Genomic DNA, 13,925 nt, shown 5'->3' on the forward strand with positions numbered 1-13,925 from the left:
AGAAATGACGAGGGGGAGCATCCAGTGAGTGGAATGATGTAATAATGAGAAGCCATGTAACATACTTTTCTGTGCTCACAGAATGCCCCTCTCTCTTCAGCTTGTAGCATGCCACCGGTGGAGGAATCTGGCGGTGCACCTGAACATAGAACCGATTATAGTTTCTCACAGAACACATTGGAGATAATTTGACAGTACATCTGCATCCAAGGAATGAACCACTCGTGACCTCAGGTTAAATAGTGTAACTCATCTTTATTACAATTATGTACAATTATAGTTGGATCTATACATTAGCACACTAATGAGCAGAGTTGGATGATGGAAGTCAGGGCTGCTGCTCATGCAATGAATACGGGCTTTCCTCTTCTCGCTCCAGATGGTCTGCTGTCCACATCATATTTATCACAGCACAAACACATCAGCTTCACATGAAAAATGGATGTTATTTCTACATTCTTGTCCCATAAGCCGACTGCACCAAGGGGCAGCAGGGCAGATACTAAGGGTGACTGCTGCTTGTGAACAGCTGTAGTGACTGGATACACACCTGATATAAACCACCCACAGGAAACATTCCACCCTAACACTGAGCAGGAGGCACCTTGTCCTCCGCTTCCTGGCCAATAGGAGTGATTTGCACTAAAAGATATAAGAATTATTTGCAGAACTCAAGCTTACCAAACAACTCCTTCATTTATTAACACATAGAAAAGGATAAATTCAGAACAGGAGGAAATGAGGCAGCGGAAGGATGATGAAATAATGAAGGAAGAAGATGAAATGAGAAAAAAATACATTTGTATGTGGCAAGTAATGAAATGTGGATAGCAGAGAAGAATCTTCATATTAGAGTGAGAGGAGGATGACGTGAGCAGGGATAAGAAGGAAAGAATAAAGGAGAGTAGAAGGAGAACCGAAGGCAGCAGAGGAGGCCAACATATGAGGAGGGCTGCCGAAGTGGAAAGGAGGAGGAAATGGAGGAGGAAATTAGGAGAAAAGTGGAGGAGGAAACGAGGAGGGTAGAGGGAGGAGGAAATGAGGAGGGAAGCGAAGGAGGAAATGAGGAGGGGAGCAGAGGAGGAAATGAGGAGGGGAGCAGAGGAGGAAATGAGGAGGGGAGCGGAGGAGGAAATGAGGAGAGGAGAGGTAGGAGGAAATGAGGAGAGGAGAGGTAGGAGGAAATGAGGAGGAAAGCGGAGGATAAAAGGAGGAGAGAAGCAGAGGAGGAAATGAGAAGGGAAGCGGAGGAGGAAATGAGAAGGGTAGAGGGAGGAGGAAACGAGGAGGGAAGCAGAGAAGAAAATGAGGAGGGCAGAGGGAGGAGGAAAGCGAAGGAGGAAATGAGGAGGGAAGCGGAGGAGGAAATGAGGAGGGAAGCAGAGGAGCAAATGAGGAGGGAAGCGGAGGAGGAAACGAGGAGGGCAGCTGGAGGAGGAAATGAGGAGGGCAGCAGAGGAAGAAATGAGGAGGGCAGTAGAAGAGGAACTGGGGAGGAGGAAATGAGAAGGGCAGTAGAAGAGGAAATGGGGAGGAGGAAATGAGGAGAGCAGTAGAAGAGGAAATGGGGGAGAAGGAAGTGAGGAGGGCAGCAGAGGAAGAAATGGAGGGCAGTAGAAGAGGGAATGAGGAAATGGGGGAAGAGAAAGTGAGGAGGGCAGCAGAGGAAGAAATGAGGAGGGCAGTAGAAGAGGGAATGAGAAAATGAGGGAAGGCAGAGAAGTGTGAAATGATATGAGGTGTTCTCTGTGGCAGCTCTGCTGTTATATTAACATCTCACCACATAGACTGATAGGACCTGGCAGTGAAGTCACATTTCTTGGAGAACTGATTTTATAAAGACGCAGAGCGTATGACTGAGACAGTGATGCAAAAGATGAAATAAACAAAATGGGGACTGCAGTCATGGTCACAGTGAGAGGACATGAAACCCATACACTGATACTGTATAAAAAGTGTGATAATTTGTATGCTTTCATTTACCAGACACATGCAGCACTGACACCCGCAGTGTTTGTCGCATGCACGCTTGTAGTGCGCAGAATGGTGATTGCAGGTTGTGTGCAGATCAAAAAGTGATTTGACATTAACTTAATTACTGGAACATTCAATTCATTCATCATTATTATTGAAAAAGGGGATGTATGTTGGTGACGGAGCATATAGGACGCCCACTGTCACATCGTCTTGCAGGCCGGCCAGCCGCTGACACAAGAGAACCCAGCTGCTGAGGGTGGTGAGAGTGAACAGAACTCACTGTGCAGACACAACAAGAAGAAAGCTGGATGGAGACACTGCAGTGCACTCCATCCTGCTCCTCCTGCGTATAGAAATGTACCACAGATAGCACACAGGTCCCAGGGGAGGATCCTCCTAAATGACGTCAGAGTAAGGTGTGAGGGCAGCTCAAGGACCTATTTGGATCAACCTTTTCCCATTAGTCCATCCCATTGCTGGCACCCTCTGGCCGGCGCAACTTTTCTACCTGCTCATTTATCTGTCCATCTCCGCCTCTCCGATCCTCCGTCTGGACTCCGATGCAATCTTCTTCATCGGCTTGCCCAACATCCTCTTCCTCCTCCTCTTCTTCTCCCTCCTCCTCTCCCTGTACTTCCATGCGCACCTGGCTCTGCACATCGATCTCGGCATCCTCCTCCCGTGTGATAGGCATGTGGTGGGAGCTGACCTTTGACCCCTCGGGGCTGTGATTCTCCTTCACAGGGGAGGAGGAGCTGGACTCGTTGCTGACAGGTGATATGTCACTGCTGCTGTTGTGATTTAGCACCGTCTGGCCGGACAGAGAGGGAGGCTTCACTGGGATTTGCCAGGCAGGGATCTTGGGTGCTGATGGAGATGGTGGAAACTGCCTCCTAGCAATGGAAAGACCAGAAAGTTACAACAGACACCACATACGGACTATGTATGTATCCTGCCATTTACCAAAGGTGCCAGTATGTATATAAAGCCCTAGAAGGACTATAGACACTGTGGTTTGGAATGCAATTTGCGGAGCGCTGGTCACTGTGACACATGGCACAAGGGAAGGCCCAGTACTCTGACCGGTCTACAACCTAGTGTGCAGGAATAGGAGAGTGCAATACCCAGCTTACAGGGACTCGCATGGAAAGCTTCCCCCTGACTAGCAGCCTATCCCCCAGATACTGGTTCCGGTCTCGTCACAACCAGCATGTCCTGCCCTCTGTACCTGTTTAGCAGCAGCCCCTTCAGCGAGTAAATTTCAGACTTCAGTTCCTGGATGTTCTGCGAGTCCAGAATAGTGTTGGAGGAATTGGAGGCCTAAAAACACAGAGACCGGGACAGATAAAATGTCAATAAAAGCAACACAAAACCAACTCTCCCCCGGCGCCGGCAATGCAATTTCCCAATTTCATCACAGGGTGTCAGATACATAATACAATAAAGTAGAAGGTCCACCAAGGAGTACATGTAGAGAGAAGTCCTTGAGCAGAAGAGCTTACAATCCATGCTAGATGCTTTAGAATCATTGCTGAGGGCCGTGAGCATGCCGGTGTCCCCAAGAAGTGGGCGGCAGGAGGATTTGGGTCTCACCTTGGCAGCGGCCAGCTCCTGGGTGAGGTCCTGGATCTTCTGCTGATGCTGTAGGAGCAGTTCCTGCACAGCGGCCAGCGTTGTCTGTAGCTGGGTCACTACAAGGGAGGACAATACACAGGTTGGACATAATGCAACATCTACATCCGATAGAGTGGGAGGTTCATCAGCTACAACTAAGGTGAGAAAAATATATTTCTTGTAATCAATACCCCAAAAATAAAATGTCACTGTCACCCCTTTAACGTCCTATCTCTCAGTATTGAATTAAAATCACTGTATAAAATCCCTTTAACACACAACTCCTGAAGACTCTAAGCCATTACAATGCCCCTATTACCTCTAATCTGTGTAAGTAAAGTGCATGGAGTATTTGTTACCTTTCCATCGCAAAGAGAAAGATGACACATAGAAACTGGCTAAAACCATACTGATGTGGGACAAAAAGTTCACGTGACAAAGCAAGGTCTGGCAGTTACGCCTGCTTTATTTAAAGTCAATTTTTTAAATATATTATTTTGTTGATCTAATGAATATTTGGCAGAGGTTGCCCAATAAGAATAAATTATACAATTACTTATTAAAAGTTCCCTCCCTGCCTAAGCAAGCCTTCCAGATGTTTAGCTGAAGAATCATGGAAGGCCTTAGATGCTGCAGAGCCTCTTGGGTAGTGGATCAATACCCAATTTATTCTGGTTCTCTTCCTGTCCTCACTGTATAGTTTACTGCCTTTAAACATTTTTGTTTTGACAGCTGGAACGTCACATGACGTTTACATACCTATGGAAACATTAAGTACCACTGAGTTGCTGTAGGGATATTGTGGTAGATATTAGGTGCAGTGTGTCCGATGTACATAAAGTGGCCACACATCGGACGCAGCCTATCGCTCTCCCCTGAGGAATGACGCAGCCAGGCGACGTTCCCAGCACCATCTACATACAAACCTGCATCTCCTTTGTATCTCTGCCTGGGATTTATGTTGTTCCCGTCTAATCTCTCCCCTCCCATCTCATCTGTGGGATTTGCAATGTATCACTGTGGCGGATTGAGAAGTATAGCCGCGTGTGTGTCCCTTATCACAGACAGCCATTTATCACACGCTTTATCTCCCTGTATCTCTGTCTCTCTGTTTTATCCATCTATCCTCGGCTGTCATCTCTGTGACAGAGGCCGCTGGGAGCCGGCAGACAGTGTGAACAGGGCCCTGATCGGGGACACTGGCTGTATCCAGAAGACTCTGAGCGATCTACAAAGCCAGGAACCCCCGGGATCTCTCAGCCTTCCACTAAGGACGGGACGGTAATATCACAGGCAGAATACACACCCGTCACGGGCGTGCTGGCTGCCCGGCCGAGCCTATGACTAAAATAACATCTTAATTCTGACAGGGCTGGGATGAAATCAGACATTCTTACTAACACTCCTAGGTTGGATTACCTGGATGACACAACTACTGGGAGCTGCAGCGCAGCTTTTACACCAAAACAAAAAAAGATGCATTATATCAATTTATTTTAAGAAAAACACAAGGCGAGTCTTTGTGACTGTTCTGAAAACAATGTAACTCTTCTATAACGTCGTTAGATTTCAGTGCGTCATACGTTTTCATATCCTGCTAATATCTTCTCATTTTGGGTCATACAATACGGTTAATGCAGCCCACACACGCGCCGATGCCGGCGGTGCGATGCTGTACGATGGGGTGCGCGCTCCTGCGGCACCTCATCGTACAGTACAAAAAGTATGTGCTGCACATACTTTTTGTACTAGCTTTTTCTAGCACAGCATTGCATCGCATGCACATCGTATGCACAAGGCATACGATGCGATGCTGTGTGTGCTAGTTAAGCCCACAACGCACGCTGGAATCGGTGCGTGTGTGGGCTGCATAAGGCAGCTCCTCAACTCTATGGTGGGAATTGAAGTGTGGGGTGCACCGGTGCTGACATTACTGTTGTGAGGTTACAGGATTGTCACCAGCTGGTAACTAGTAGGATAATAATGTTTATTGCTAAATCTAACATGAAATCCAAGGACCTCGTTGCAAGCCAGATAACACATTTGGCTGGTCAGCTTGCGCAACGCGCCACCACCTAAGCGGCCTGGCATAAAGTGAAACATCCTGAAACAAGGGCAATGCCACTTGTATGCCAACTATAGTAATCGGTGCACTAATGTATACATCCTGAAAGCACCACTGCTACCACAACACAGCAGAGGTTGGAACATGAATACGAGCGGAAAGGACAATGACATTAAAGGCGAAATGCGATTGGGTCTTGTAGAATCCGGAACCAGGAGACATTTGTCAGACTGCTGTTATACTATCCCATATCCCACGGGATTCTAGGATTCTCCTACAGGCAGTGATAAATCCCCGGCCTCTCTGAGAGCTGTCTGGGTGTTTAGCTGCACATTGATATACATGGCAGAGGCTGAAATAACACCGTTCCAGAATCTGGAGACACGTGCACGCACCTTGCTGTCATGAAGAAGAGAATTAAGCTAAACCACCCATTACACTACAGGGCTGTCACTCCAGCCCCCTTATTAATATTCTGAGGTTGGGATCCTTTCTGTAAAAACATAATTAATTGAGGCCACAGCGACAGTAAACAAGCAATTTCAAATTAAAGCGAAATGACGGCTTCTTCATTTGCAAATGTGAACAGATTTTGTGAGCAGATAAATGAAGTCGCCGTGGATCTGGGAGGGGCGGAGGGGGCTGGAATGGAGCTGTTAATCGTTACCTGTCTGTGTGACGCCGCTGCTCATCTCCGCCACGCTGGACTCGATGCGGTGCAGTTGTTTGCGGCTCTCCTTGCTACTGCTGATCAGTGGGAGCAGGTACCTCTGTATAAGGGAAGGACAGGGAGGTCTTACAACACTGGGGACACCTGGACGTGTAAGCTTCAGCGACACAATACAAAACCAAGCACATTAGTGGCGAGTGCGGGGGAAATATGTACCGGGCCTAGTACAACTTTACCCATAGTCCAGCTGTATTTATTAGACATCTAGGTATAAAAGTTGGGTTGTGAGAGAAAAACATGCGACTAAGGTGATTAATCAGATACTATGGGTGTAACTTCCACGCACAAAATATTACAAAATAACCAGTGTAAACAATGCAAGCTATGACGCACTACATTGTACCAGAACTGGGACAGAACAATGCAAATTCCCAGCTACGGGAGGTTCCCAGCCACAGGAGCTGCATAGTGACAGCCCTGATTACAGGTCCCAGGTCCCCCCCTCCAAGAACGCCATACAGAACCCCCACAGACATAAGCCACTGGCACCTACCTTGTACAGATGGTGGAAGCCAAACGCTATGCCGGCTAGTATAACCGCTAGCGCTCCGTATTCTCTCCAGCGTGAGCCGGGCGGACCTGTGTGGGGAACATACAAGCAACGTAAGTATACCAGACGTAAAGGGTGGCTCAGACAAAGGGAGTCCGTAGGCCTGAGGTCAGAATGTGACGCCATCTCCCTGCACCCCAATATTACACAGTGCTACACGTAGGGGGAGAATGTGACACGAGGTCATCTCCCTGCACCCCAATATTACACAGTGCTACACGGAGGAGGAGAATGTGACACCAGGTCATCTCCCTGCACCCCAATATTACACAGTGCTACACGGAGGGGGAGAATGTGACACCAGGTCATCCACCTGCACCCCAATATTACATAGTGCTACACGGAGGGGGAGAATGTGACACCAGGTCATCTCCCTGCACCCCAATATTACACAGTGCTACATGGAGGGGCAGAATGTGACACCAGGTCATCTCCCTGCACCCTAATATTACACAGTGCTACACGGAGGGGGAGAATGTGACGCCAGGTCATCTCCCTGCACCCCAATATTACACAGTGCTACACTGAGGGGGAGAATGTGACGTCAAGTCATCTCCCTGCACCCCAATATTACACAGTGCTACACTGAGGGGGAGAATGTGACGTCCGGTCATCTCCCTGCACCCCAATATTACACAGTGCTACACTGAGGGGTAGAATGTGACGTTCGGTCATCTCCCTGCACCCCAATATTACACAGTGCTACACAGAGGGGCAGAATGTGACACCAGGTCATCTACCTGCACCCCAATATTACACAGTGCTACACGGTGGGGGAGAATGTGATGTCCGGTCATCTCCCTGCACCCCAATATTACACAGTGCTACACGGTGGGGGAGAATGTGATGTCCGGTCATCTCCCTGCACCCCAATATTACACAGTGCTACACGGAGGGGGAGAATGTGACACCAGGTCATCTCCCTGCACCCCAATATTACACAGTGCTACATGGAGGGGGAGAATGTGACACCAGGTCATCTCCCTGCACCCCAATATTACACAGTGCTACACGGAGGAGGAGAATGTGACACCAGGTCATCTCCCTGCACCCCAATATTACACAGTGCTAAACGGAGGGGCAGAATGTGACACCAGGTCATCCACCTGCACCCCAATATTACACAGTGCTACACGGAGGGGGAGAATGTGACGCCAGGTCATCTCCCTGCACCCCAATATTACACAGTGCTACATGGAGGGGGAGAATGTGACACCAGGTCATCTCCCTGCACCCCAATATTACACAGTGCTACACGGAGGGGAGAATGTGACACCAGGTCATCTACCTGCACCCCAATATTACATAGTGCTACACGGAGGGGCAGAATGTGACACCAGGTCATCTCCCTGCACCCCAATATTACACAGTGCTACACGGAGGGGGAGAATGTGACACCAGGTCATCTCCCTGCACCCCAATATTACACAGTGCTACACGGAGGGGGAGAATGTGACACCAGGTCATCCACCTGCACCCCAATATTACACAGTGCTACACGGAGGGGGAGAATGTGACACGAGGTCATCTCCCTGCACCCCAATAATACACAGTGCTACACGGAGGGGGAGAATGTGACACCAGGTCATCTCCCTGCACCCCAATATTACACAGTGCTACACGGAGGGGGAGAATGTGACACCAGGTCATCTCCCTGCACCCCAATATTACACAGTGCTACACGGAGGGGGAGAATGTGACACCAGGTCATCTCCCTGCACCCCAATATTACACAGTGCTACACGGAGGGGGAGAATGTGACACCAGGTCATCTCCCTGCACCCCAATATTACACAGTGCTACACGGAGGGGGAGAATGTGACACCAGGTCATCCACCTGCACCCCAATATTACACAGTGCTACACGGAGGGGGAGAATGTGACACGAGGTCATCTCCCTGCACCCCAATATTACACAGTGCTCCACGGAGGGGGAGAATGTGACACCAGGTCATCTCCCTGCACCCCAATATTACATAGTGCTACACGGAGGGGCAGAATGTGACACCAGGTCATCCACCTGCACCCCAATATTACACAGTGCTACACAGAGGGGGAGAATGTGACGCCAGGTCATCTCCCTACACCCCAATATTACACAGTGCTACATGGAGGGGGAGAATGTGACACCAGGTCATCTCCCTGCACCCCAATATTACACAGTGCTACACGGAGGGGGAGAATGTGACACCAGGTCATCCACCTGCACCCCAATATAACACAGTGCTACACGGAGGAGGAGAATGTGACACCAGGTCATCTCCCTGCACCCCAATGTTACACAGTGCTACACGGAGGGGGAGAATGTGACACCAGGTCATCTCCCTGCACCCCAATATTACACAGTGCTACACGGAGGGGGAGAATGTGACACCAGGTCATCCACCTGCACCCCAATATTACACAGTGCTACACGGAGGGGGAGAATGTGACACGAGGTCATCTCCCTGCACCCCAATATTACACAGTGCTACACGGAGGGGGAGAATGTGACACCAGGTCATCTCCCTGCACCCCAATATTACACAGTGCTACACGGAGGGGGAGAATGTGACACCAGGTCATCTCCCTGCACCCCAATATTACAAAGTGCTACACAGAGGGGGAGAATGTGACACGAGGTCATCTCCCCGCACCCCAATATTACACAGTGCTACACGGAGGGGGAGAATGTGATGTCCGGTCATCTCCCTGCACCCCAATATTACACAGTGCTACACGGAGGGGGAGAATGTGACACCACGTCATCCCCCTGCACCCCAATATTACACAGTGCTACACAGAGGGGGAGAATGTGACGCCAGGTCATCCCCCTGCACCCCAATATTACACAGTGCTACATGGAGGGGGAGAATGTGACGCCAGGTCATCTCCCTGCACCCCAATATTACACAGTGCTACATGGAGGGGGAGAATGTGACACCAGGTCATCTCCCTGCACCCCAATATTACACAGTGCTACACGGAGGGGAAGAATGTGACACCAGGTCATCTCCCTGCACCCCAATATTACACAGTGCTACACGGAGGGGAGAATGTGACACCAGGTCATCTCCCTGCACCCCAATATTACACAGTGCTACATGGAGGGGGAGAATGTGACATCAGGTCATCTCCCTGCACCCCAATATTACACAGTGCTACACGGAGGGGAGAATGTGACACCAGGTCATCTCCCTGCACCCCAATATTACACAGTGCTAAACGGAGGGGCAGAATGTGACACCAGGTCATCCACCTGCACCCCAATATTACACAGTGCTACACGGAGGGGGAGAATGTGACGCCAGGTCATCTCCCTGCACCCCAATATTACACAGTGCTACACGGAGGGGGAGAATGTGACACCAGGTCATCTCCCTGCACCCCAATATTACACAGTGCTACACGGAGGGGGAGAATGTGACACCAGGTCATCTCCCTGCACCCCAATATTACACAGTGCTACACGGAGGGGGAGAATGTGACACCAGGTCATCCACCTGCACCCCAATATTACACAGTGCTACACGGAGGAGGAGAATGTGACACCAGGTCATCTCCCTGCACCCCAATATTACACAGTGCTACACGGAGGGGGAGAATGTGACACCAGGTCATCTCCCTGCACCCCAATATTACACAGTGCTACACGGAGGGGGAGAATGTGACACCAGGTCATCCACCTGCACCCCAATATTACACAGTGCTACACGGAGGGGGAGAATGTGACACCAGGTCATCTCCCCGCACCCCAATATTACACAGTGCTACACGGAGGGGGAGAATGTGATGTCCGGTCATCTCCCTGCACCCCAATATTACACAGTGATACACGGAGGGGGAGAATGTGACACCACGTCATCCCCCTGCACCCCAATATTACACAGTGCTACACAGAGGGGGAGAATGTGACGCCAGGTCATCTCCCTGCACCCCAATATTACACAGTGCTACATGGAGGGGGAGAATATGACACCAGGTCATCTCCCTGCACCCCAATATTACACAGTGCTACACGGAGGGGAAGAATGTGACACCAGGTCATCTCCCTGCACCCCAATATTACACAGTGCTACACGGAGGGGAGAATGTGACACCAGGTCATCTCCCTGCACCCCAATATTACATAGTGCTACACGGAGGGGAGAATGTGACACCAGGTCATCTCCCTGCACCCCAATATTACACAGTGCTACATGGAGGGGGAGAATGTGACACCAGGTCATCTCCCTGCACCCCAATATTACACAGTGCTACACGGAGGGGAGAATGTGACACCAGGTCATCTCCCTGCACCCCAATATTACACAGTGCTACATGGAGGGGGAGAATGTGACACCAGGTCATCTCCCTGCACCCCAATATTACACAGTGCTACACAGAGGGACAGAATGTGACACGAGGTCATCTCCCTGCACCCCAATATTACACAGTGCTACATGGAGGGGGAGAATGTGACGCCAGGTCATCTCCCTGCACCCCAATATTACACAGTGCTACATGGAGGGGGAGAATGTGACACCAGGTCATCTCCCTGCACCCCAATATTACACAGTGCTACACGGAGGGGCAGAATGTGACACCAGGTCATCTCCCTGCACCCCAATATTACACAGTGCTACACGAAGGGGGAGAATGTGACACCAGGTCATCTCCCTGCACCCCAATATTACACAGTGCTACACGGAGGGGCAGAATGTGACACCAGGTCATCTCCCTGCACCCCAATATTACACAGTGCTACACGGAGGGGGAGAATGTGACGTCCGGTCATCTCCCTGCATCCCAATATTACACAGTGCTACACGGAGGGGGAGAATGTGACGCCAGGTCATCTCCCTGCACCCCAATATTACACAGTGCTACACGGAGGGGGAGAATGTGACGCCAGGTCATCTCCCTGCACCCCAATATTACACAGTGCTACACGGAGGGGGAGAATGTGACGCCAGGTCATCTCCCTGCACCCCAATATTACACAGTGCTACACGGAGGAGGAGAATGTGACGCCAGGTCATCTCCCTGCACCCCAATAATACACAGTGCTACACGGAGGGGAAGAATGTGATGCCAGGTCATCTCCCTGCACCCCAATATTACACAGTGCTACACGGAGGGGGAGAATGTGACGCCAGGTCATCTCCCTGCACCCCAATATTACACAGTGTTACACGGAGGGGGAGAATGTGACGTCCGGTCATCTCCCTGCACCCCAATATTACACAGTTAGAGGTAGTTTTGGGGCCAACTCATGAACTGTGTCTGTAGTTCAGGGGCACACTCCTGGATGAAAGGTGCGAGATAGGGAGCGGGGAGCCGCTGGCAGCTGAGGGGTTAGGAGGGTGGAATTAATGTCAGCAGAGCAGGCTAACCCCTGAGCTCCGAGTCTACGGTGTATCCTGGTAGTGAGTGCTTTTATTGCCCCCTCCCTTCCATTATTAATGAAACGGGACTGGGATGATCTTTCACAAAAGTTCAGCAAGTCTATAAAGGCTCGGAGCTGAAATGCCATCTCACTCGTTTTACATTAAGTGACACAAGTCTGTCTCGTGGCTAAATTAAAAAAGAAAAACGAATATGAAGGGGGGGGGGGGGGGGGCAGGGACAGAAAGGAGGCTGCTGGGGAGACTTCCCTGTGATAATGGATTGCATAAGCCCTGTCTGTCGCACATATCGAGGCCGCTGCTGGGGGATGGGTCACAGGGCCACAGTCAATAGGTCGGCAGGCCTTGGGTTGGAAAAGGTCGACGTGCCTTAGGTTGAAAGGTCAACACAAGAAATAGGTCAAAACAGAAAAGCTCGACATGGGGTATTCACGGTTTTTGGTGTCTATGACAACATGGGCATTTATTATAATCTAACTCTATGTCCACTTGGATAGTAAAGTATGAAAAAAAACACCTGATTTGGAAAAAAAATTGAAAAAATGTGTGTCGACCATTGCATGTGTCAACCTTTGACCATGTTTACCTAAGGTATGTTGACGTTTGTTATGCGTCGACCTATTGACTGTTGCCCTTTTTATTGTCGGCCTGCCTGCCGTGTCCCTGCCTATACCACATCCTATGACACATTACCTATGAGAGTTAATGGGGTATTACAGCTATATCCCAGCATTGCCGCCTCCCTCGCTGGCCACAACTAGGGTGCAATGGGGAAGGGGGGGGGAGATATCCGGCATATAACAGATAAGTGCAGCAAATGGTCATTATACCCTGCTCTCCAGTGCCCACTATAGGGAGCGTTGTAGAACAGTAACACAACGCCAAGCACCAGTTTTTCTTGCTAGGTAAATCTAGCGGCACACCCAAGGGTGTTGTGCAATGGAAAAATGTCAAAAACAACTTATTTAACCCTATCTTTTTTGTAAGTATTAGATATGTGGTGCGATCAGGAAATGTCCAATAAGACGTAAATAAAAAAGCAGAGTTATTCCAAAATCGGGGAGGCTTACACCACAAAGCACCGCCACGTCCGGGCAGATTTCCTGTGGAACCGTCCTGCATTTTAATGAAGAAATTAATCCGGCATCCCCGCAGAAGGAGAACGTGGTGTACATGACTCTTAGCACCCAGCATATCGGCTGTTGCTGGCCATATTATATTGTGGTGGGTATAATCACTGCGTATTAATTGCTGGGGTTTATTGTATGTATGATGGCCTATCACATTGTTCATTATGTGCTGCCCCTACACAGGTAGGGGGTGATTCAACAACACTTGGTCCCTAGAGTATCCACGCCGGGGGCCGATGGTGCGGCTCTGTGCATGGTATGGATGAATATACACATCTGCAGGGCCGCGTCCACACAGAGGTGGCAGAGCAGTGGGCAGACACGGAGCTGGCGCATGAGTACACCCAGCGTTTCCTGGGCGTACCCACTGCAAACCGGTGACTGCGTCCAGAGAACCGCTGGGCGTCCCCATGCTATTTTTCGCCTGTACAGTGGCATCTGAATGAAATGGCATTTGAAGCTTCCTCCCGATTCCCTGGTGGATTGCTGATCA

General features: G+C 49.9%; 1 protein-coding gene across 1 annotated transcript in view; it reads right to left on the reverse strand.

Moving 5' to 3' along the window:
• Window positions 1–235: 235 nt before the first annotated feature.
• Window positions 236–13,925, reverse strand: part of PEX14 (peroxisomal biogenesis factor 14) — a 111,183-nt gene continuing 97,493 nt past the window's right edge. Inside the window, exons 5-9 of the mRNA XM_083163488.1 lie at window positions 6,880–6,965; window positions 6,324–6,426; window positions 3,571–3,668; window positions 3,206–3,297; window positions 236–2,870 (exon numbers count right to left, since the gene is read on the reverse strand). Of these exons, the coding sequence (XP_083019614.1) occupies window positions 2,438–2,870; window positions 3,206–3,297; window positions 3,571–3,668; window positions 6,324–6,426; window positions 6,880–6,965 (812 nt within the window). The 3' untranslated portion in view covers window positions 236–2,437. The remainder of the gene's footprint in view (window positions 2,871–3,205; window positions 3,298–3,570; window positions 3,669–6,323; window positions 6,427–6,879; window positions 6,966–13,925) is intronic.

The sequence above is a fragment of the Crinia signifera genome, chromosome 19 (genome assembly GCF_055691185.1).
Source record: "Crinia signifera chromosome 19, ASM5569118v1, whole genome shotgun sequence".
Taxonomy (NCBI): Eukaryota; Metazoa; Chordata; class Amphibia; order Anura; family Myobatrachidae; genus Crinia; species Crinia signifera.